The sequence below is a fragment of the Harpia harpyja genome, chromosome 4 (genome assembly GCF_026419915.1).
Source record: "Harpia harpyja isolate bHarHar1 chromosome 4, bHarHar1 primary haplotype, whole genome shotgun sequence".
NCBI lineage: Eukaryota > Metazoa > Chordata > Aves > Accipitriformes > Accipitridae > Harpia > Harpia harpyja.
In genome coordinates this window covers 70,148,871-70,173,053 of record NC_068943.1, presented here as the reverse complement: position 1 = coordinate 70,173,053, position 24,183 = coordinate 70,148,871, and the positions used below count along the sequence as shown (strand labels likewise).

The 24,183-nt window shown below is 43.0% G+C and overlaps 1 protein-coding gene across 1 annotated transcript in view; it reads right to left on the bottom strand.

Annotated features, from left to right (window-relative positions):
* CNKSR3 (CNKSR family member 3) overlaps window positions 1-13,898 on the bottom strand; it is a 64,424-nt gene extending 50,526 nt beyond the window's left edge. The window contains exon 1 of the mRNA XM_052784676.1: window positions 13,698-13,898. Within this exon, the coding sequence (XP_052640636.1) occupies window positions 13,698-13,749 (52 nt within the window). The 5' untranslated portion in view covers window positions 13,750-13,898. The remainder of the gene's footprint in view (window positions 1-13,697) is intronic.
* Window positions 13,899-24,183: the final 10,285 nt, after the last annotated feature.

Below are 24,183 nucleotides of genomic sequence, written 5' to 3'. Positions count from 1 at the left end.
CCTAGGGAGTTTTGAGACAGAGGGGACAGGACAGACCCCCACTCAGCCACACTCTCCATCTCCATGCCGAAACCTCCAGCAAAGGAAGCCTTTAGAGAAAACTGCGCAGCAAAGCTCCCTGGCAAAGCAACAACCCAACTTAAACAACTAACCAATTCCACTCAGAGACAAAAATCAAAACTTCAGCCCACTTTATCCAGAGTTGGACTTCCATCAGCCCATACATCCCATCACCAAGACTCTGCCCATCTCCTTTACTGTTGCTAACAACTTCTTCACAACAGCATAGATAAATACTCTTCCAAAGAAATAAAATGGAAGCAAGTATGAGCACAAAATTCAATCACATGCTATATTAATATTAATCACAGTGACTACAGGCAACACAAAAGCACTGTCCCCTTTGAAGCATACTTCCTAAGGTGACTCCACGACTTGTCAACTTTAATAGGTTAGGCCTCTTCCGTGGGGAAAATAGGTCAACATCTTTGCACTAAGAGTAATTTTTATACTCCTTATCAAGTTAAAAAAAAAAAAAAAGCCTTTGCTGACCCTAAAAATAAATACTGTCCTTCAACAGATCAAGCACAAAGTAATTTCATTTTCTAAAAGCAGTAACAGTACACTCTACATTACTTGTTTGTGTCTCTAGCACATGAAGCCTCTGTGCTTGACAACTTTATGTGGTTAATATGGCCCAACAACCCCCTGCCCTAGGGCCTTCATCTCAAACATGCAATTAAGAGCTTGCCTTTTAAGAGTTTCAAGGTATTTGTGGTTGAAGGAGTAGTTCATTAGTCACAAGAGCTCCTTTTCTTGAACTCTGGTAATTAACACTCTGATGCCTGTTCCCACAGTGGAAACAAGAGGGAACATTGCAAAACTGCCTGCCTCTTGGCTCCCAAGAAGAAATGGTGTGATCCCTTTAATTTGGTTTGGCTGCCTTCTCACACCACCATGTGGAACTGTTTTGGCTTATTGCAGCAAGGTCCATTACTCACATCTGCCTCTCCTTTGTGTATGTACCCTTGCAAACACTCTGATTACTGTTACACCCATGAGCTAGTCAGGGAGCAGTTTGCTGTAAGGCAACAGCTGATGTAGTTGCCAGATAGCCAGCCTTTTAGATGACAACTTCCTACACTGTTACAAAACATTTATGACTAGCACCTTACAGTCTCACAGTCACCAGGGAGGCACAAGTATGGGCACATGAGAATCACCAGCCATCAGCACCTGCTAATCACATTAATATGTCATAGCGAGCTGAATGACATTAACAGAAAAATGCTGATGGTACATACCTCTTCCCATCAAGGACAGATCCCCAGGAGTCGCTACTGGATTATCCTAAGAGACACTGTCATTACTTGGATGCATACATTACTTCATGTTAAAAATTCCCACAACATTTACATCAGGAATTCTAGCTTCTTAAAAGTTATTGTTTGCATTATTTTATATAGCACATCAGAGCCCCTTCCATGAGCCAGGACACACAAGGAGCCTCAAGACCAAAGAACAGAAATCCCAACTCCTGTCCAAAGGGAGCTTGAAACAGAGAGAGGAAGAGAAGATGAGGAATGACACTCCGCCCCGCTGGACAGGCGATCATTTCACTGCACTAGCCATTGTCCTTCACTTGCAAAGGGCTGGGAAGGTTGATGCCATCACAGCTGACAGCTTTGAGTAGGGCTTTGCAGCAATGTGAAAAGGATCAGAAATCTTAAAGGTGTTCAGGTAAAGTAACCACTCAGTTCCCAAGAACAGACGAGGGAAGATCTTTTCCAACCTAAATGATTCTATGATTCTAAGATGTGCAGAGCAAGGCTGGAAGGCCTGTCCACAAAGTTCTCAGAGTGAAAGCAGCCAGCATACATTTGAAGCAATAAAGGCAACAGCAGAGAGGGGAGAAGAAAAGACCAAAACAGTTAGCACTCCTAGCTAGACAAAAAAAAAAAAAAAGACCAAAATTTTGCAGCAGCAAAACATGCCAATAAGCATTGTCCCAGCGACAGGGGAGACCTGCCTTGAGGCACCCAATACAATAGGTGTTTTAAAGCATATCACTGAAGCATCTCAGCTTCCTTTGAACAGACTGTGTCAAGAAACAAGGTTTATCAACTGCGCAGTCAATCACCAAATCTCTCAGCTTCCCCATATTTTTATAATTGCTTTAAACACCTAAAGCAATTGCTTCAAACAATTAGCTGCCTGACACATTTTCATTATTCCATGTCATCTTACAGCCCCAGTTATGTGTGAAGTGATGATGCTACTTCCTAAAATAGCAGAGACCTCACCCGAGTTCAAGTGCAACACCCTAGCTGTAAGAAAGACAAAGCCATCCAAGATCAACAGTGGCAAAGCTGACTGAGGGCTCTGTCTGAATCATACACAAGTCTAAAATACCGTCAACCTGACCAGGAGCCCTACCTCCTTCCCAGATGTAAAGTGGAACAGAGGAGGGCAGGAAAGAGCCCGATATCTGTCTCAGCCACTCCATCTGACATCCCCATAAAGTCTTTTTTGTGATTATGAAGAGGCAAGAGCATGAGCAGATATTCCACTCTCTTAGTAGGGTAGCAACAAGATATTTCTGACCCTCTGCGGAAGCTCCAAACAAGTCTGATACTTTTAAGGCACAGCAAAGCACCATCAGATATTTGTAGGGAAGTCAGTCAATTCAATTGATGGCTACTTGCTTCTTTCTCACAGCATCTCAAGCTAAATTGGGTTTTGTTTGGTTTAGGTTTTTCTGGAAAGATGTTACAGAATACAACTTTATTGGTGCAGCTTCCAGGGAGTGCATAATTCCTAGGTGCCAGAAGCATCTCTAGGCAGGGCCCTCACATATATGGCTAACAAAACTGCTAGGGGAATGCTGCAGACAGAATGAAAATACTTTAGATATTAATAGAAAACTAGTTTTCAAAAGTTAACAGATTTTTGAGAACACCCAGTGACAGAGAGGAATATTAAAGAGCAAAATATATTTCAGTAAAGCCACGAGATAATTAACTAAGTTTCCAACTATCATTTCAAAACACTCTTAATCCTTGGAAAACTGAGGATGACACTGGACAATAAAATTACATGCATTATGCTCAGTTATACATGGGTTAGAAACCACACAGTCCATTCAGTATTCTGCAGCAACCAAGCCATGTTAATTTGAGCAAAACTTGTAAGCGTACATACAAGCTGACAATCTGGGAAATGAGTGCTTCTGTGAATGACAGCTCAACAAAAGTCTCCAGGCATGCCTAGCATGAGACAGACTCTACTGGGAGCTCAAACTCCTCTCCAAATACACTGCCCTGAGAAAGCCAGTACTAATCTTACTACACTAAAAGCTGACATACAGTGTTGCTAGTGGTACTATGGCCACATTCCAGTGTCCAGCTGTCAATTGCCCTGTTTCAAGAGACAATTTTATACACCAGAGATGCTCACTAGTTGGGAACCTAGGCACTGTGATGTGGTCTAAGGAGACAAAATATTAAACAGCTTCTCAAAATATTCAAGACTAGCTACTTCAAAGGTTTGGTTCCAGCAACATCAATGGAAAAAAATCATTTTCCAACTGGTTTCCCATCAGGGATAGCACCATAAGATAGGACGGTTTCTGCTGTAAAAAGAAACTAAAGTAGCCCCAGAAGGTTGCTCCAAGTGTTTCTAATTACACCACAACAATCTAAAAAGTATCAGCTACCGCAATACAATTACAATTGTTAGATGCTGCCTTTTTGTGCAATAGCACTTGGTGCTGCTCATCTTTCTACATAGCTTTACAAGGTAATCCACCAATCAAAGGCACTGCCCTGGAGACAGACAAAGCAGAAAGGACAGAAGAGGTCAGTTATTATCACACTTGCATCTGCTATGACTCTAACATGCAGTATTTTAAGAACTCTGTGTTAAAATATACCAAATTTTTCATCAGATGCTGAATAGCACAAGATATAATTACAGCTCTCCCACATACAGATCACACTGATTACATTCAACAACTCTTTTGGAAGACTGCTAGTCAATAGGCATCTGATATACAACAACTCTAAATGCAGCCATGGTCTATTTTCTTAAGCAAGCATACACATAGTTTTTAAATGAGGATGCCCCCTCATTTCTTGTCATGAGCAGTTCTCAGGTGACCAATGGATAAAGGAGGATCCGCTAGATACAACATTGAACCAGGGCCTGCAAGTTTTCTTCCCCTGCTGCAGGCATCATGGGATTAACGTGGTTGGAGACTGGCATGCTTGAACTCCCAAGATACTCAATGGAGACCTACTCAGTAATCGATGGAGCCCAGAGCATGATTCAACTCGCCCCAAAACAGACACCGAGCGCAAGATCTGCTGAGCCACTCTCTAGGCTCTGGTGACTATAACAAGCATATAGACATCTAAATTAATCATGTCTTAATCCTGAGAGCCCCCACTGCCAGCGAGTACCTGCTATGGAACCACAGCATCCACCTCAGTCCATTTTAATGCTCCAGCTTCAGCACTGCTGCAAACCCACACCTACCCTCCCAAATAAGCAATTAATCTCATTCTTGGTCAAATGCCAATATTACATGTTCCTCTGAGATTACCATTAAATCCTAATCATAACTGAGGGCAAACTGTGTTCCTAATTTTTTTTTAATGCAGTGATGTCTAACACATGTTATTGTGAGATACAACCAAAACCAGCAAGAAATAAAAGTGTTATTGGCAGGTTTGATTTCCAAGTTCTTGTTTTGATCACATATGGATTTATTTATTTAGTGTTATTGTCTGAAATAGTGTGAATGATGTATAGTTAGAAAAAAGATGAAAGATTGTTTTTAAATACAAGGAAATAACTATGATGCTTTTACATTTACACAGAGACTACAAATTTTAAAGAAAAAAAAAAACTTAAGCACCCAGAATTTATAGCATATTTATCTTTCGTCTCCTCTTTCTTCTGAAGTTTCCATTACAGCTTGCGTTAGAAATGCCAACAATTACTAGGTTTTCTGTTTTGCCATAGTCCTTTTAAAATTCTGTTTGCTGAAGCTAACACAATACAAAGGGCAAGAATCCTACACCTTGCAAAGGATGGGCGAGTGAAGCAATGAATATGCATCACCATTAGAACTACTCAGAAAAGAAAAACAAAAAACAAAAACACTCATGTCAGAGAAGGCATCTGCATTTCACTAGGTTCCCACTTTTCCTCTACAATACTCTCCCCAGCACAGCTCCATCCTCTGGTCCCTGCACACGTTTTTCGGTCCACATTCTTCAGGCATGTCTGAACTTGTTCTTATAGCCCTCCTTCCTCAGGGGAAGTCCTACATAGGAGGAGAAAAAAAAAAAAAAAGTCTTCATCCCTTACTGTTCCCTTCTCCCTCCCCACCCCCACAGCCAAGCACACATCTTCTCAGCAATGCAGTGTTAACATACCTGCTCAGGTACAGCTTTCTGCCTGCTGCAGCAGTGGGATAGCAGCCAACTCAAAATTAAATTTTCAAGGCACTGAAGTTATGATATTGCTGTCCCAATGAGACTGGTAGATTTTCATTCTTCTATTTACATGTCCACCTGTCACCAAAGGGTTGTCTTTTGGCCCACAATGCAAGGACACAGCTCTTTCACAATGCTAGTTCAGGAGGAAGAAAAAAGTACTGCCAAGACCTGAAGCTCAGAACAAAGCATCTTTGGAACAGGCAATAGCAGTAATATCACAACAGAAGGCAGAAATACTCTCTTATTAGATAAGGGTCTTTTACAAGCTACGAAAGCTAGAAAGCCCAACAGAAGCCCTTAACCAGCCTGCCTCACTGTCCCGCTACACTCGTAATATACCCAAAGGAGGGAATACCTTGAGCCCTTCCCTTCTGTTCTGGCTAGGAAAGCATCTGTACCAGACAAGATATCTTTTATTAATGACAAAATGGGCATATTGCAAAGCTTTTCATAATACATTCACCCAGCAAACTTCATTCCAGTAATATAAGACTCTGTGGGATAACGAAAGATATTAATGATAAAAGGATGGCAACCTAAGCAACATACATTTTGCACACAAGAGACATAAGGATCGTTAGCCTAGAAGCATGTACCAACACTTGCTTTAGCAGAAGCCTTAGCCCTTGATGAGCACCAATTAAGTTTCAAATGGAGTTCTTTCCTTTGATCAAGGAGCAAGATAAGATCACATTTATGCCACAGAGCTTTGATTGCAACAGCACACCAGACACTTTGCTTACCTACACCTAACTACTAGTATAAGAAACAGTCCAAAAAAATAAAGAGGTTTTGTCACTACAGTGACAAAGAACTGTCCTCATGTAAAAGGGTATCAGAGAAGCACGTACAAGAAACTACATGAACTCAGCACTGATGCAATATTATAACATATTTTGGCCAGATACCGAATGCATGCCTGTAGACCAATGTTACGGAGGTCAGTGATTTGATCTCAACAAATGAAACACAGATGCTTGGTTTCGTCCAGCATGTGTGATGTTTGATGAAAATTAGCTACATTTTGTAATATCATAAATATCTATTTTAATAGGTAATGAATGTTTAAAGCCAGTGAAACAGATGAGGCTGAATCAGTGTACCTCCCGCAGATTCTCCAAGCTGTGAAATGTTATTGCTTGTGCTCTGAAAAGATAGGGGCAGGCATATGCAAACCTGCAGGCAATTTCCTCATGCAAAGGAAGTGTGGCCCAGGGATCTGAATGATAGCCTTAGACTCCAAAGTCATCTCACTCTGGTAATGAGAGCCCAAATGACAAAAGGACTGTATACCCTGCCTAACATCAGGCAGAGATCCACAGTCAAACAGCATTTTTATTTGAATTTCCTATCTCTTACTGCAGCCCTGTGGACAAACACACTATGATCTGCGAGCAGTCCCACAACCACAAGAACCTGGGTCCTGAAGAACTACTGTAAATATGTGAGAGGTTGCTATAGAGGCTCCAGCTCCATTAACTCCTATCCACCCTTCCTTTCCTCCCCCCAGGTTAGCCTTGAAAACGTCAGTACCCCACCACCTCCTTCTTTTGACAGGACCAATATATTTGGGATATGTGGAAGACCGAACAAGGAGACACTGCAGAAACACCATCCCTCCAGGTAGGCGAGGCCTGACTGCGCGACCTTGTTGGGAAAATGCAAGGTACAAATTGAGGCCAATATCATCGCTTTTATGGAAAAAAACACCGTGGTAATCAGCTTTTCCCACTTAATTCACAGAGCCACTGTTTGGACTTATTCATTAACATACCTTCTGTGTGAAGCTTCCCTCCATTAACATACCTTCTGTGTGAAGCTTCCCTGTAAGTGAAAATCTTTTCCTAAGATGATGTAGCAAACCAAAAACTGAGCAGTCTTGCCACTTGTTCTGCAATCCCTAACTGTCACTAGTCATCATCTGTTTGATGTACCTGGAAGAAGCTCATCTGTTAGACCATGACTTAAACCAGGCAATCCAGAAGTTTAGATTTAAGAAATCAAAAGGACAGAACAAACAGCACCCAAAAACCCCCACATACTTTTGAATACTTGCTGACAGGCTGTATGCACACATCACTTGTAACTGCAATTCACCTAGTTGCATGTGTTGGATAAGCACCTTTGTCAGGGTCTTTCACTTAAGAAAATAAAACATCATGACAAATTTCAACATGCATTTTATCCAGTGCCCTGTACTTTGTCTTCCCTTAGCTCTTGCAGCATGCTAGACAGTGTACAGACAGAGAGGGGCATGATCCTTGGCCAAGAGGATTTACGTGCTGAAAACATGGGGTCCCAGATGGAAGTGCAAGGAATGAACACATAACAAGAGTTATGAAAATCTGACACACACACAACTTTTCATCAAAAATGAGGCTTTTCCTACAGAAGTCTCCAACAACAGATACAAATGACTTCCTGTCACTCAAGGAAAATCTTTAAAGGAACAAAGAAAAAAGCAACCAACCTACTGGCCAATCTCTGCATCTTCTACTGAGCAGTTAGAAGAAATTTCTCTTAATAAGTATACCACCTTACATCTCTAGTTGGTTAATACTGAGCAAGCATCTTTGCTCTTAACACGACTACCTATGTTCAGGTACTACCTAAATATACCTTGTATACCTAAAGTTCATTGTCAGAGTTTCACCACATTCCTCTACAAAGGTTACAATCAACTTTCCACTAATGCCTATTGTGATTTTAGCACTTTAAATGTCACTTCTCCAGACATTATGCTGACAGCATTCAACTTTCAGACTTTCTGATGTTTGGTTAAAATAGTTTGAACAGCAACTTACTGGCAAATAAACAGAGCTGGCTGTGAACATGAAAAGCTCGGGGCAGGGCAAATTAAAAAAAAATCACAGAACCCACAAGCAGCTCAAGAAAGTGCAATGGCAAAAAAACACGAAAACACGATCTAGTCACATGAACACAGAGGCTAACTTTGGTTTATTTTTTTCATACACATTCACTGATCTTAGCAACAATGAATTAATAATTTTAAGACTGCAGTAGTACAAACTCATTGTGCAACATTTTATTCTGTTTCAACCCACAAATAAACAGAGGTATTTAGTATATTCACCTTTTGCTAGTAAAACATTATAGGCCAGCTATATTCAGAATTTCAGCTGAGATCTGCAAAGAGTGGTTATTCAATGTCATTTTCTGACCTATTTAACAAATACTCTATAGAACTATTTTTTAAGTGACCAGGTAAACAGAGGAAAGAGATTCTTCTGCAGCCCCAGTTATGGGCAACTCTCTATTCTTCTTCACTGAAGGCAAAATACTCTGTCTCAAAAAATAACCAGGGTTGTCTTAGTGTTAGATTTTTGCAAATAATTTGAACACAACAGCATTCACCTGAGAGTAGCTAAAAGGAAAGGAAGGCTAAAAAAATAACTCCAGTGCCATGTATTACCCATAACTGTTTCTAAAAGCCAGCTATAGTTTGCAGCTCCCAGAGCACACAGTTAACTTGACTGACCTTGTTGAAATCTCCCTGGGTAAGCAAGATAGCTCTAAAAAAAGAACATCAGGCCCTCACAATTAATTGCTAACTATTAATAAATTAGGATATTTCTCCCTCTTGTCCCAGGCATACCTATAAATAGACATAGTTGCCCAAAAGCTTTACCAGGAATGGAAATCAGAGTATTTCATGATATAACAGGCACAGGAATAAGTGATATCCATGAACTACTGAGGAAGGGAATAACAGAACCTGGAGTGCAATAAAGAGACCAAAGCAAACGCATGATCCCCAGCTAGCCAAGTCTACAGCTACAGGGACAAAGGCCAAATTGTAATGGAGCCTCACAACAACGGAGGCTTCTAACCACAAGCGCGTCAAACTGTCTTTACCGTGTAAAATTTGGCTTGAAGTCACAACTCACATAAGTATGTGAGGCCTGGGGGCAGGGGGAAAAGACAGATCAGGCTACAGCAAACAAAGAGAAGGCACATCAATGTTCTCTAATAAGACAGTGACATTTCTCACACAGGAGGCTCTATCCCATATGCAAGCTTTCTTCCCCCTCACATCTTTTGAGGAATGACCTTAGCTGTGGGGTTTTCAGTAGCCAGGGGCTTCTGAGACCATAGAAAATTTCTCCACATCATTGGATCACTCAATTTCCTTCAAATTGTTGCTACATCAGTAAAATTAAGACACTTTTGGGCTAGATATTTCTCCATATGAACAGCTCTATGGAACTAAACAGGTTATTGCTGGTTTCTGCACCCAGGATAGCCCAGAAGACTGCAAGCCCACAATCAAACCCCACAATCAAACAAATACCAGCAGCATACTGCAGATGTGCTACAACTTCCATGGCCATACACCTGTCCCACAATAACCTGAATAACTGCAGGGATCCCTATTGAGGGGCTCTGGGGGAATTCAGTCTTGCATGCGCACAAAGCAGTGCCAAGAGATACAGGTGAGGACTTTGAGCCCATAAGCATCTTAGCCTGCACAGAAGCAAGCCTGCAGGTCAACCGCAACACCGTCCAGATGTTAGTTTATACCCCAAGGATCAACTCGCTAAAAAAAAAAAAAAAAAAACCTCCAAACAAACGAAAAGAAAAAAACCCAAGCATGTCTTCTCAGTATAGTCAGGAAAACACTACAGGCTATATATTTCAAAGAGCATAAACTCCATGTCAACCCTGCCACAAGTCAAATCAACACAGCATCCTAGCCAAAGAAGTACCTTTTCAAGGATGAATGTGGCCCCTAAATATTATCTGAATTTGTATCGTGCTGCAAGAGAAACATATAACTACACCATCACTTCTTCTAGACAGAAATTGAGGAGGTGCTTATAAAAATATCAAATATAGTTTTCAAACACTGATGCTGTAGCTAAGAAGTCATCACATCCTTGGTCAAAGCTTGAAAAACATCTCGCCTACACAGAAAATTGCTAGCAAGTAAAAGCGCAACTTCCTCAGCAGCTTTAGTTTAACTAGACCAACTCTTATGAGCTACATAGCCTGCTACTGTCAGTACAGCACCCTCTGCCAGAAAAAACACCCTTGTTCGCAAAAAATAGCAGCATTCTAGTCTAAATTAGCAGAACACAAGCAACTGCGTTTTGTATCAGCTGTTGTTGGTAACAATGAACAGACCACTTTTTATTTAAAACCCGACTACAAAAATCTAAAAATACTTATGTTCAGCTTACTAATTCTTGATAGGTTCTATTTTAAATTCTAGATAAATGCTATTTACAGTATTTACCTAGGAGCGAACAGCTCAAAATGACAGAACAAAACCCTTCAGGATAACAACTGTTAAAAAAAAGTTAGTTCAAAAGCCACTTCACAAAAAAAAAAAAGGCATGTTCACCAAGAGCAAATAAGCTAACTGTCTAGCAGTGGTCACACAGCTTACTTCTGGACTTTGTTTTTTGGGGTTTGTTTCATGGAACACGGGGAAGTTTCCATGCTTCTTTTGGTTTGGAAAAGTTATTTAAAAATTTAAAAAAATCAATTTATAGGTGTTTGACTGTAAAAAGATTTGGAAGGAAAAAAAAGGTTCCTGGAAAAATATTCTCATTTTTACATTGAATATTAAAATGGATTAAATCAGACCACTTCTCTGCTACTCTCTACATTTTTTCACGATATTTTTATCGTTGTACAATAAGCACGCATCATTATCTGCAAAACAATCTCCCCACTGAGAGCTGGCATCTCCCATCACAGTTATTTATGTCATTCTAGAATACATCTCCATGGCACCACAGCACTAACTAGAGGCAGCAGATATCACCAGCTTGACCAGTTCAGTGAAGATCATGCTCTCACCCTCCCTAGATAGCACGTGTAAGAAAACAAATGGCATAAGCTCCCCTCCAATCACTTGTTTTATAAAACTAACCTTGAGAATTAAATATAATATTCATAAGGTAAAATACAGATATTGGTCTTTGATCAAACATAAAATCCAGTGGTTGTGAACTACACAGTAAATAACCATTTCAGATTTAAAAAAAAACCAAACTATGAAATATTGTGCTAATAAGGCTGTTAGCTAGCTATTACAGTGTCACTTTTAATGTGCAGAGATGAAATCGTAACCATAAAGAAAAATTTTCCGCATCTTATTTCTTTATTACAGTCTTGTCATGCAAGGAGTGACATAAAATGACGCTGTGCACCAAAGAGGTCAAAAGCTTACCTAGAAACTGAAAAACAACAGCAGAAACAAAAGTCACCAGCAGTCTTTAATTTATTCCTTTGCATTTCAAAGGACACGTGTTTGCATTAGTCAGAAGATCCACCTCCCAACTACAGCCAGCCCTCAAATTATTCTGCATAACACTAATTGAGGGTCCAGCTAAAGAGATCCCTGTTCAAGGAACCTGCAAGTAAAATAAATTATGCAAGAAAGCAAGCCAAGCATGCCTAAGTATAATAAAGCCTTTTAAAATGATTAGCAGGTTTACTCTTTAATCTGGCAAGGTAACAAACTTTCAGTGCCCAAGAGAAAAAACACAATGAGGGAAAAGCATTATATAAATATTCCACATGCCAAAGCAAAAAGCTTATTTCATTGGAACAATGCACTCCTGTTTAAACCAATACCAATTTGAAAAAAAAGTGCTCTTTCTCTGGAAGTTATTTGTATGTTAACGCATAACTTCACAGCACGTTTGCCTGGAATCCTCTTCTCACAAAGGCTGCTTGGACGGTCCCTCACTGGCACCGGCCCCTCCATGCACATGTTCACGCTCAGGAGGGCTGGGAGTATCCATCTCGCACTGTATGAAAACATGAGCCTGCTTTCCAAATTTGCCTCAGTCTTGGGCCGAACTACTGCCAAGCGCTGACCGCAGGCACGCAGTCTAATCGGCATTATGGTCCTGAGACAGAGGGGTAATGGCTGCTGCAAGTAAACGCTACTCCTAATCCAGGGAAATTTTCTCCTCTGAAAACATTCCTAACTTCGCATCAACTTCAACTCCAACAAAGCCTGTGAAAATACTTTATGTAACGAAAGACAATCACGCTAAAACGTAGTCGTACGAGAAGACAGAAGTACATTTCTTAAGTCCCTCACCTAACTCCTAGCTAACTCCCTTTTGATTTATTCCCTGCAGAGCGGCAACTGCGAGAGCAATATCCCAATCGGCATTCAGAAACCACGCACAGGGTCCGACCAGAGTTGACAAAACTGAGCTTTAATCTGCCTTCAAGGAAAAACCCGAAGACACCCAACACTGCAGAGGTCCCCCGGGGCAGGAACGGGGCACCTCACGGGCACCACCCACCACCCGCTCCGTCCCCACCTTCTCCGTCTCCCACCACAGAGCTTCCCGGAGCCGGACGGAGCTTCCCTTCACCCGCCAGTCCCGCTGAGGCTTTCCGCAGCTCTGCCGACATCGTGAACAAACCTCGAAGCAGAGTACGAAGTTTTGATAGGCGGGAGAGGGCGAGAAACAAGCGCGCACACACGGGAGACGAGGGCTGGCAGGGATCGACGGACGGACAGACGGGCGAAGGGGCTGCTATTCAGCTCTCCGAGCGGGAGCCCGGCGTTTTAATCCCATCACCGTCAAGCAGGATTAAGAGTTCTTGCTTACTTGAGCTAGTTTATAAAGTTTTTGCTTAACTTTTTTTCGACCAGCGAGTGGCTTTTGCTTGGAAAGCTGGAAGTTAACTTCCACCGATCAACTACCTGCCTGAAGGAGAACAGTCACTACTACCTCTGCGCAAGCACACCGGCCAGCGCGACCCCAGAAGAAGGGGACCGAGCCCTGAGGAGACCCCACTGCACATACCTGCACCCCGAGCCAGCCCGGTGCAAAACTCACCTTCCCCCTTCCCCACGTCCAAAAAAACCAAACAAAAAAACCCAAACCAAACAAAAAAAAAAACCAAAAAACCAAAACCCACAACGCGACGTACGCCCAAGCGCGCTACCAGGTGTGGAGGTAAGTCGGGAGGGAAGGTAACAAGCAACCCCCAAGCAGCACACGCCGGGGGTGTCTCGGGGCTCAGCCGGCGGGGCAGCCACGTAGCCGGGGCTGAGGCGCTGGCAAAGGCCCCGCTCGCCCCACCGGGGAGCCCGGCTACGGGAAGAGAAGCCGCGGCGGGCGGCGGGTCACCCCCGAGCCCGACGCCGGAAAGTTCCCGCGGCGCAAACCCGGTCGGACCGGCTCCCTCTCTCACCCTTCGTCCAGTCCACCACTTGCTTCGGGCTCCACCTGGTTACCGGCTCCATGGCGGGCACAACCCCCCGCGGGAGACCGCAACCGGGCTCCTCCGGACACGAACTCGCTCTCCTCTCAAGTTCCCATCCCGGCAGCACCGCTCCGGGGCCGCCCCCCTCTTCACAGCCTGGCTCCTCCCACCCGGCGCGGACCGGCCCCGCCCCGCTGTCGCTCCGCCCCCAGGTGCCGTACCCCGGGCGGGGGCCGGGCCGGGCGCAGCGGCCGCTGCGGGGCGGAACCGGCCGTTAACGGCTGCGCCCGGCCCGGGCCCGGCCCCTGCTTCGCTTAACGCTTTCATTTCATTACTGTGAGCCACATCCAGCTTCGACTTCCTTGGGTATAAGTCTGCCCTGGGAGGTAGCCGAGCCCACCCTACGAGACCCCTCAGGCGCGTGATGTCTGAGAGCCACCGCTCTTGGGACCCCGTGGTGACTGGTGACGCAAACCGCACTTTTCTTTAAAGCGAGGTGCAGTTTTAACTCTCCTAGGTGTGAAGACCAGCGTGGGAAATTTAGAGAATCCAGGCAGAGAGCAAGCGAGCAGAAGTTATTACTAGAAGCAGGAATTGCTACTAGTCACATCGTCCCTACTGTCGTGTTAACGTTGCTTAATTTGCACTCAGTGATTAATGCGATTTTTTTTTTTTTTTAAACCAACATATTTTGGAGGCCCAGGGTTTCCATGTACACCAGGGACGGAGGGCGCACCGCTGAGGTGGCTCTGTGTCCGGTGACACCACGGTGAGGAAAGGGAAGGACCGATGGACGAGGAAAGGGAAGGAGCGATGGATGTACGGGATGTTTCCCTTTGCACGGGGGTGGCCCGGCAGGCAGATGGGCCGCAATTCAGGAGCCACCCGGCATCCTGCCCTGGGAAGTGGCGACCTGCCCGTGGGGTGGAGCGGCAGCTGGGTTCTTTACCCCGCTTCGGTGGCGGCTCTGTGTGAGTCACGGCCCTGTGGCAATTTTAGCAGCAACTGCAGACTGCCTTCAACCGCACTTGTCCCAGTATTGGCATTTGGGTTTTTTGTTTCTGAATCCTGCACTTAAAAGAGTCCTTGGGTGTGGAGGCTGTTTCACCATAATAGATTACTTCTGTTTTGCTGTTCTCAATTGGGAGCTACATTAAGCCATCAGCTATACCTCAGGCTCGCATTCCTTGGAGGCAATGTGTCACTTGTGTCCTGGCCACCTCCTGAAGCCCATGTAAGCCCCTAGTGAGCACCTACTCAGAGGTTTAAGTGCTGACCTCCAAAACTGTGTGCCCAGCATACCAACTTCCACCATTCATTGCTACTGAACACGTAACAGCCTACAACCACATTTCCAATAACAAAGCAGCAAGGAGACATGGAGAAACCAGGCGTTTTTACCGTGTGCATCACTTAGGCAATCTGGTTCAGCAGCAAATTCCAGCCCAAAGCCCTTTTGTAACATGCATGAAGGTCTCGCTGCTCCTCTTCCTCACTGAGGAAGAGCAGAGTGAACTCTGCTGTGACACGAAGACTGGGAAATTTTAACTTGGCAACATTAGAGAGTGGGTAAGCAGCTGGGATTTCAGACTGTCCGGTATCCCACTGTTCTCATCGGCTCCCATCTCCATCCATCTGTTATCCCTAGTCATGTATTTGAAATGGAGGCTCTTTGGGACAGGGGCTCTCAGTTCTGTGCATGACTGTGCTGTGCCCAGCTGTGCAGTGCCCAGCTTTCCCACTACAGCACAAACAGCTGCCTTCTTGCACACACTGCAGCAGACCCCTGCCGCAGAGTCAAGAAGTGATACTTCACAAGTTCTAGTTTGGGGAATTAGTAGTTTAAAAAAATGGCCTTTTTGCATGTATACCTAAAAACTAGTAATTTGTTCCTTCTTTTTGTTACATGGTGGTTGAAGGCTTCTTGATTATGAGGTCAACTCATTCTAGCTATTTATTTATTTGCTTTTTAGTTTGTGAAGTATTAAGCCTATCGATTAACCTCTCTGCCTATCTGAAAGATTAAAATTCAGTTCACCACAGCTTTAATATTGGTGCAAAAGTTTCCTGATTCCCCATTGAATCGTGTGCCATTCACACTTAAAGAACAACAAAACAGCAGCTCTCCCTCCTCACAGAGGCCTGAGTAAACAGATGGGCCTCGCTATGTGCCCTGCTAATGGTTTCACAAGGGTTAATGTAACAGCACTTCTGTCTTAACTACACAGATGCTTCCCAAGGTTGCAGGCAGGAAAGCAAATGTCTCTTCCCTGTTGGTGTTTGGAGCATTCATCTGCTGTCATCCTTCTCTGTCACACATCTTGGGCCGGTCCCTCGGTCTGATTTGGATAAGATGAGCACCAGATTTTGTGACTAAGGCATGCAGAGCTGGTCACTTCCTAGCAGATTGCCAACCTGATAAATCCATTATTCATTCTTGGTATTTTTTGTAATTTTCAAAATGACAAATCTATTTATTTTTTTATTTTTTAAGCAGGATGACATCGCAGTGACACTCTGTTCTTTTATTACATGATGTCCCCCAACATCAGCTGCTTTACAGCGGGCTCTGGACAAATGAAATGGGGCTGACAGGGGAAGGTGGCATGTCTCCAGTTTCTCAAAGGGTTTCATAACTACGTTGCTTACCTGTGCTACTCTTTTCAAGCCCATATTGCAACTGTTCTTTTGAGTTGATTTTTCTCATGATTGCATCATCTCAATCTCGTCTTTTTGTGAGATGAGATTAGCTAGCAGTCAATTGGCATGATGCAGTTAGAAGTTCTGTTTGTAGAATAAGGTATTTTTGTTCAAAAAATACTCACTGCCGAAAGAAATTTAAAAACAAAACAAAACAAAACACAACAACTCTGTCTGATTTCCAGTAATGCCAAATTAAAAAATAACACTGCCCCTTTGCATGTCTTCAGATGCTCTGTGGGTTAGTTTATGAGCTTTGTGCCAGGATGGAGTATTAGGAAAGATGTCAGTTCCCTTTCCCAGCTTGCAGCCTTGTGTGGAATTCATTGCTGTGGCAAGGACCAGACTATCACCTCTCCAGAACTGCACATTTTTTCATTTGTTATAATTTTCCAGCATTAAAAGTGATTTGATTCGAGAAGGAGATAGAGAGCAATTGTTTGCTAATTCCCCACTTTCTTTGTTTTCTTTCTTTTTATTTCCCCTTGCAGACCAGGTTTTCAAAGGGACATCAGGTTAGTTTGCATGGGCAGTCTGGAACACCCAGCTCAGTGTGGACCAGGATCATGGTTCCACAGTCATGGACGCAAAACCATGCACTTCCCTATCACCCCACAGCAAAGACTTAAAATATAGTCATAAACCCACAGCCACACCCCTGTCATGCTGGCAGAGGAAGCTACACAGTGTTTCTCACCTTCAGGTTTCTACCCTGGCAGCTGGTCAGCAGGAGGGCAGGTAATTCTTTGTAACAGAAAGTCTGCTGGAATAAATTATCCTTTCAAAAAAAAGAGTATTTGAATCATTGGGAAGGCTTAGCATCATTTTAGCAGCTATGTTGGCTGTAGTCTGGCTTAACACTGGATTTACCATGTTATCTAAACACAGTCTGATTGACCCTACCTCTTAGGCCATAGTTTTCAATACCAAATCTGTGTGCTACCAGCTCACCGGCTTGGATCTGAGTCACAAGTGGTAGGTAGATGATCACATTTCTGACAAAGAAGCTGAAGTGTACAACAAGGGTTGTGTTCAAATTTTAAGCTGGCATCAGGGGGGCAGGCAATGGTTGATCTAGCCCAAAGACCTGCTGGTACAGAAAGAACACAACAAATTCATTGAACAGTTTAGAGTTTAGTGGGTTTGGACCAGGTTATCACTTTACATCATGTGGCTGCTTGTGTGCCTTGACCGCTGCATCACAGTCTACCCATTACCAGACTTACTACCAGCTACCAGAGCTATGTAGTAGGTGCCTTCACGTAGTGCAGATTTGCATAGGCAGCAGCAGCTCTGCACAGCTGTGGAGCTCTCTGCCTGTGGGGATGCAGGTTTGAGTCTTAAGCCTCTCTTTGGGTAACTGCTGTTACTCATCTCTAGAGGGATGAATAAACAAGTGTTCAGCCAAAGGTCATACACCAAGTTTAAAAAGTGTGTTTTCTGTTCAGGGCCACAAAAAGTGGCCACAGAAAGTTATTCTTCTTACTGATTTGAATTTTTTAGAGGGGTGAGCATATTGCAATTTGTATCTTTGAGTGGAAGGTTGTTTATCCTGTTTGGCAAAGTGTTATCTAAGAAGGTTTCCACGTATTTCAGCACATGATTAGTGAAAGGCTTACAGATTTATTTATTTAATACTCACAATTGAAAGCTGTGAAAATTGACAAATTTGAAGTATCATGAACAAAAGCCAGTATATGGGTAGAAAATCCAGTTTGCTTCTATTGACAATCCACAGACGATCATTAGGAAATAGTCATTCCCTGACCTTTTGTCACTCATAATGTTTCAGAGTCCATCACTACTACTGTCACTACAAAAAAATTACGATTTACCTATGATTTTCCAAACATTACCTTATTCACACACACGGTCCACAGAAGTCAGTAGGACTTTTTGCACAACAGCAAGAGAATTTTACCCTACCTAGCTAGAATTTAGAGCTTCCCGGTAAGGTCAGTGATCATTTAAAGTTCATTTGGAAATTGCAACAAGTAGATTAACTGAGTCAGAGTGAGTCAGGTTCAGAACTGGGTTTGGTTCTATAAGCATGTAATTAAAAAAATTCACACTAATGGGAAACTTGTTGCACAAGAATCAGCACCCTACTTCTCCCCTTGATACTGGAATGGTTAGTGATGGATCTCTTCTCTACATGACAGTGTGGGAGATCTTGGTGTAGCCTGTTGAGAGAAATAGGTCTGCCTAGTCCTTCTTTGAATACAGTCTATTCAAAGACAGCCTTTTTGAGCTGGATGGGGTAAGAGGATAGCCTGAGGGTCTTCCTGGCTTGAGCACTTACTTTGGAAAAACAACATCCTGACCATGCTTTCCCTGTGCCCTAGAGAGAACCAACTGACCAAGGTGTACTGTCATTTCATGTAATATTCTCATGAATTCAGAACAATTTTGATAAAGCAATTAAATTTTCAGTAAAACAAAAATAGTAATTTCGGATCAGACCAACGATATAAAAAGTCTTCCCTTAAATGAAATACTGGTTGCCAAGAAAAGGAAACATCAGCAAGGTGTGAATTCTGGCCCCAGTGTTCGTGCCAGTTCTCTTGGTGACCTGGATCAAATCATTTAATCTCTGTATTTCCAGCTTCTCACCACTCAAAGATTAATAATCTCACATTGATGAGAATACCCTGTTTTTCTTTATCCAGTATATTCTTTCCTTTCTAAATAACTGAAATAAATAGTTGATAAAGAGACGGATGCAAAGTGCTTCTAATGATTTTACTTAATTCATTTAATTTTATGTGTATCTATAGTTGGCCATAGTACAACACATATTGAATAACAAGGGCTATGGTTATGGCTGGTTTATCAGTAACCAAAGTTAAGTTAGGCAGACCTACATAAATCAATGGCTCTATCAAACTTCTTGTAGATTTATTTTTTTCCCATTATAAGGTTCCTGCACTACTTATTTCCTAAGGATAGAGATGTATTGGATCCTGTACTTGGATTGTCCCTATTTTCTTCCATTCAGCTTTAAAACAACCTACACAAAGTTCCTAGTTAGGTGAAAGTTGCCACTGCCTGCTGCTATAGGTGTATATATATGTCTACATATAAATATATGTGTGTACATATGTACACTGATGACACTGTGGTAAACTGAGCTAAGCATAAGAAGGTCTTCTCATGAAGTTTTTACTCAAAGCAAAATCCTCTAAACTCTATTGAGTATTATTTTTCCTTCAAGAGTGCAGAAATAGGACCTGAATTGCCATATATTTACATTTTTAATCCACTAGGCGATTTTATTAAGTGAGTCTCAGATCACTGCACAGAAATCTCTTCCTCCACTGCACCTTGTGCTGAGGTAGCATGTTTTAGAAGAGGATCACAAACCTGTTTTGCAAATTATAAATTTGTTGTAAATATATAGTTAACAGAAATTGGATTATAAATTTATTTTGGCCTACCTCAGGTGCCTTTACCTGGCTATGAAACTATCTGACTCTCAGGTAAACGGAGCGGAAAAGTGATTTGTGTAAAATTACAAAACTCACCAATATCATTGCTTAAAGAGAAACCTAAAGTCAAATGGCAGCCTTTTTGTATATAGAAACAGGGAGACGATTTTACCTGGTCCTTGTTTCCCTGCCCAAATGGCACACAAGAAGAAAGATTTGTCCTGAACTCACCCCGTCAGTCAGTTTGATCAGATACAGGAGAATTACCTTCCCAAATGGAAAACAACTGCTGGGAGTTTAACACTAGCAAAGAGAAGGTGATGCTGGTAGAGCGGGGAAAGCACTTTGCAAAATTAGCAAGAGCAGCATCTGCCCCATCTGCTGTGGATGTTTGTCCGGCAGGCATTTACCAAAGACATGCGGAGGTGGACTCGGACCCAATCCTGCCTGACGCCTGGAGGGGCAGAGAGGGTGAGAAGTGGCGTGGTGCTGTACCCCCGGCAGGTGAAGCAGACACGGCACAGCCAAGCCCCCGGTGCAAGAGCAGAGGAGGAGGCAGAGGTACCCTTCGGCTCCCTTCAAGCACCACGCTGCTCCGGGCTGAGGAAGCGTAGGGAGCGAGGCTGCGATGGCAGGCGTTGCGGAGGAGAAGGGTCACCAGAACAGATAGGATGTCCCCACCACCCCTGAAACCTCCTCCTCCTGCTGGAGGGGGACATGTGGGCCAAAGCAGGGAAGACTGTCTCTTGTGTATCAGAGATGGCGCCAGCACAACCAGTCCCACGTTTGTCTGGAAACTTGCTCAAAATAAGGTGTAAGAGATACAAATTTACTGATGGAAAACCAGAGCTATTCCTGCACGGAGCATGCTGATAGTCCTTTGTACATTGTATTTAAAGACCCTCATTCAAGAAGCCTATGTTCTGCCTAAATCCCTCTAACTCCTCCTCCCCCTCTTACTTAAGTCTTCAGACATCAGGAAACAACAGCCAAAGGGATTTAAAGCCAGGCTGGCTGAATGTGCACAAGCAGCAGTGGAACCTAGAAACAGGTTTTTGAAAAGCTGTACGGCCTTAAACAGAAGACAGAATTTCTTGCTCTCTTTTGCAGTCTTCCTCTTGCTTCATCCTTTTAAAGGAAGTTAGGTATGCAAGTATTTTAATTCAGCCATTTTTTTTAATAGCAGACTATGAAGCGTAAGAAAGGTGCATTAAGTCTACCTGTTAGAGCTTTACGTGCAAATAGAATTTATTTTTTGGAAGGGGAAAAGAGTAACAGGAAATAAACAAATTATTTGAATATTTGCTTAGCTTTAAAAATAATACCTAAAATCTAAGCAGAAGGCTTGGTTGGGTTTTTTTGTTTTGTACTAGTTGTCATGTATTTAAATGTTTTAAGTAGAATTGGCTGCAGTGTCACAACTGGTCACTGCAGCCAAGAAAATCAACCCAATCAGGAATTAAAAGACCCCATTACCTTTAGCAACAGTTTCTCTAGAAAGCTGGAAAGCAAGCTACTGTTGTAGTATCTTCTATAGCATTCTCAAATCTTCAGATCTTAAAACATGCTGCAAACATTAATAAGCAGTCTTACAAAATACCTGTGGTCTTGTGGTTAAGACAGCCCAACTCAATTTCAAAAGAAAGAGGTTCAAAGCCTTGCTCTGTCACAGCCAGCTCATGCAAGACTAAGAAAGACTCTGATCCTGAAGTGCTTTAAATTTAAGCATGAGCGTAATTCGGTTACATTCAGTGGGAAGAACGTGCTTAAATGTTTTCAGATTAAGGGGACTTAAGGGTACCTTTGGGTCAAAGTCCGAACAACCCTCCTGCAGCTGCTAACAGCCTCACCTCCGACTGTCCACTGGAGCACCTGAGGAGCTTCCAAAAAATAATTCCATGTACTCCCCTGCAGAGGGAGGATCTGTGGCAGAGGGTCTGCTGGAAGAAGCAGAGCAGGGGTAGGAGGGACAGCAATAATATCTTAAAACACGACTGTTTAACTACTGCTGCAGCTGCCTTGGCACATGTCCGCCCAGGCCCTTGGTCCAGGCTTGGCCGAGCTCTAGAGAGCAACGACTATCTATCTTTTGACCGAGGCCTTTTCTGGGTTCAGGTGCTAACTTTGTTCCCTTCCCTGTGGCACGTGGAGATCCTGAATTAAGAGGCATATTCAGAGTAGGTCTGATCAAACCAGTTGGGTGAAAACGCTGGGGCTCCATCTACCAGGTGGGTGAGCCACAGCCGCACCCAGGCTGTGGGGCATCTCAGTTCAGCTCCCCCCTCTGCCCCACAGGATTTCAGTTTCCTTCCCAGGGCCATTTCTAGCTGTAGGTTTCACATCCCCAGTCTAGCCCTAGCAATGTTTCTTAGTGGACTGGCTCAGCTAGTTCTTTCAAAGCTTTTTAGATTTTGCAGCTTATACTGTTTACGTAGCCAGCTCTTCTCACGTGTTGCCTGTGTAATCTGAGGAGAAAGCAAATGCCTTGGCTCTGTGGCACTTGCCCTTGCGGCAAGTGCTGTTGGTACTGGCAAAGTACCACTATTATAAAACACTGCTTGAAAATGAAATGGTAAATCACGCTTAACAGAATGTTTTGTATATTACAGCTTTTTTATCATCATTGCTGAGAAGTTTATACCTGTCATTCCTTCATCAAGGAGCAGCATTGAAATATTTCTTGTACATTCATCACAAGCTTTTTCCTTTAATAAATTACTATATTAAGTATAACGCTTCCTTAGACTGTATATTACTTTTGCTTCTGCAGAGAGTTGACTCATTGGTTGTGTTGAGCCCAGGATGCAAAGTGAAGCCCCGGGGGAAAGGAGCTCGGAGGAATGGAGAGGAAAAAGGGGTCATTTAATCCTCTGAAAATACAGCTTTGCAAAGACCAAAGAGTAGGTCTGTCATTTGAATCAGTGACTGCTCTGGGAGCAATAAAAGTCACAAACAAATGTTGGTGCCACAAGTGTTGGAAGACCTTATAAATCATGTGAGAAAGGTTAAAGCAATTATCTGAAGTACCATAGTCCTTCCTGAAACATACTGATCTTCAAAAATAGGTTTACAGCCTCCCTTCTGAACAATAATTTTCATAGCAGAAGTCTGGCAAAAAAACTTTGGAAACCACATTCAATAAGTATTCTTTGTCTCCACTGCAAGGATAGTTATGTTTCCTTTCCTCTGCTTTCAGGACTTTTTCCCCAAAATTTGATAATTTAATTAGAAAGTGTAGCAACAGGCAAGGAGCTTTCAGGACTTTTTCCCCAAAATTTGAAAATTGAATTAGAAAGTGTAGCAACAGGCAAGAGTTCACCAGACTGGAACTGCAAGTTTCTGCAAGAATCATGTCTACGGTGGTCTTTCAGTGTAAAAGAGCACGTTGGTCACCTCTTCCTCAGTAACAGCATCCTAAACGTGAAACTGGAAGACTTGAGAAACTACAAAAAAAGATTGCAGGGCATATAAAGACTTGAACATAACAAAAAAAAAAGCATGGAAACAGCTTTAAAATGGCAGATTCGGTGGACAGAAATTAGGCCAACACATCAAATATACATTGTTTATTGTTGATGCCTGAGGCCACAAAATTATTTGGAGTCTTTGGCTTTCTGCGTGTACAAGATGACGGCAGAAGCCAGACAATGGACTGATGTTTATTCTTTCAAACCCAGCCACCAGATGAGTGGGGTTGTTGTTTTTAAATATTTAGTGTTTTGTTGGAAGGCTGGCATCTCTCACATGCTCCTTGAAAGAGAAACAGCACCACAAAGATCCGGCGCGAGTTCAAAACCCTCATTCGGCCATCAATTATCCATCCCTCCCGCACAGACAGAGCTGTATTTGCAACTTATTAGTTTGGGGCCTACTTTTTTTATTGTGGTTTTGGTTTATTTTATGGCACTATATATTTTTGGCATTTGTTCTTCAATTTTAAAGTGATTTTCATGGTCATGGGAGGATGTAGAGACCAAAAGCTCTAACAGAGCAAGGCACAGAAAGTTATAGTGTGCTGAGCACATCGGCAGTAGTGGCCTTCGGATCAGGCTCACGGCAAACCTGTTTTCCCTACGCAGCCTTGCCGAAGCGCTGCAGCCCTGCTATATAAGGACAATTACTTGTAAGGACCTCTGCTTGTGTTTTCCCAGGACGACTTACCTTTTCAAGAAAGCAGAGGGGAATTGGCCCGGCCACCAGGAGATGCTTGTTTTAATACCAAGTCCTGTGTGAGCATCTGAGCGTCAGTATTCAAAACAAGTCCAAGAGAATGACTGCTCTCACCTATGGTCAGCCTTGCTTAGTGGCTCCCCTCCCTTTCTGTAGTCACAGGGGAAGAACACCAG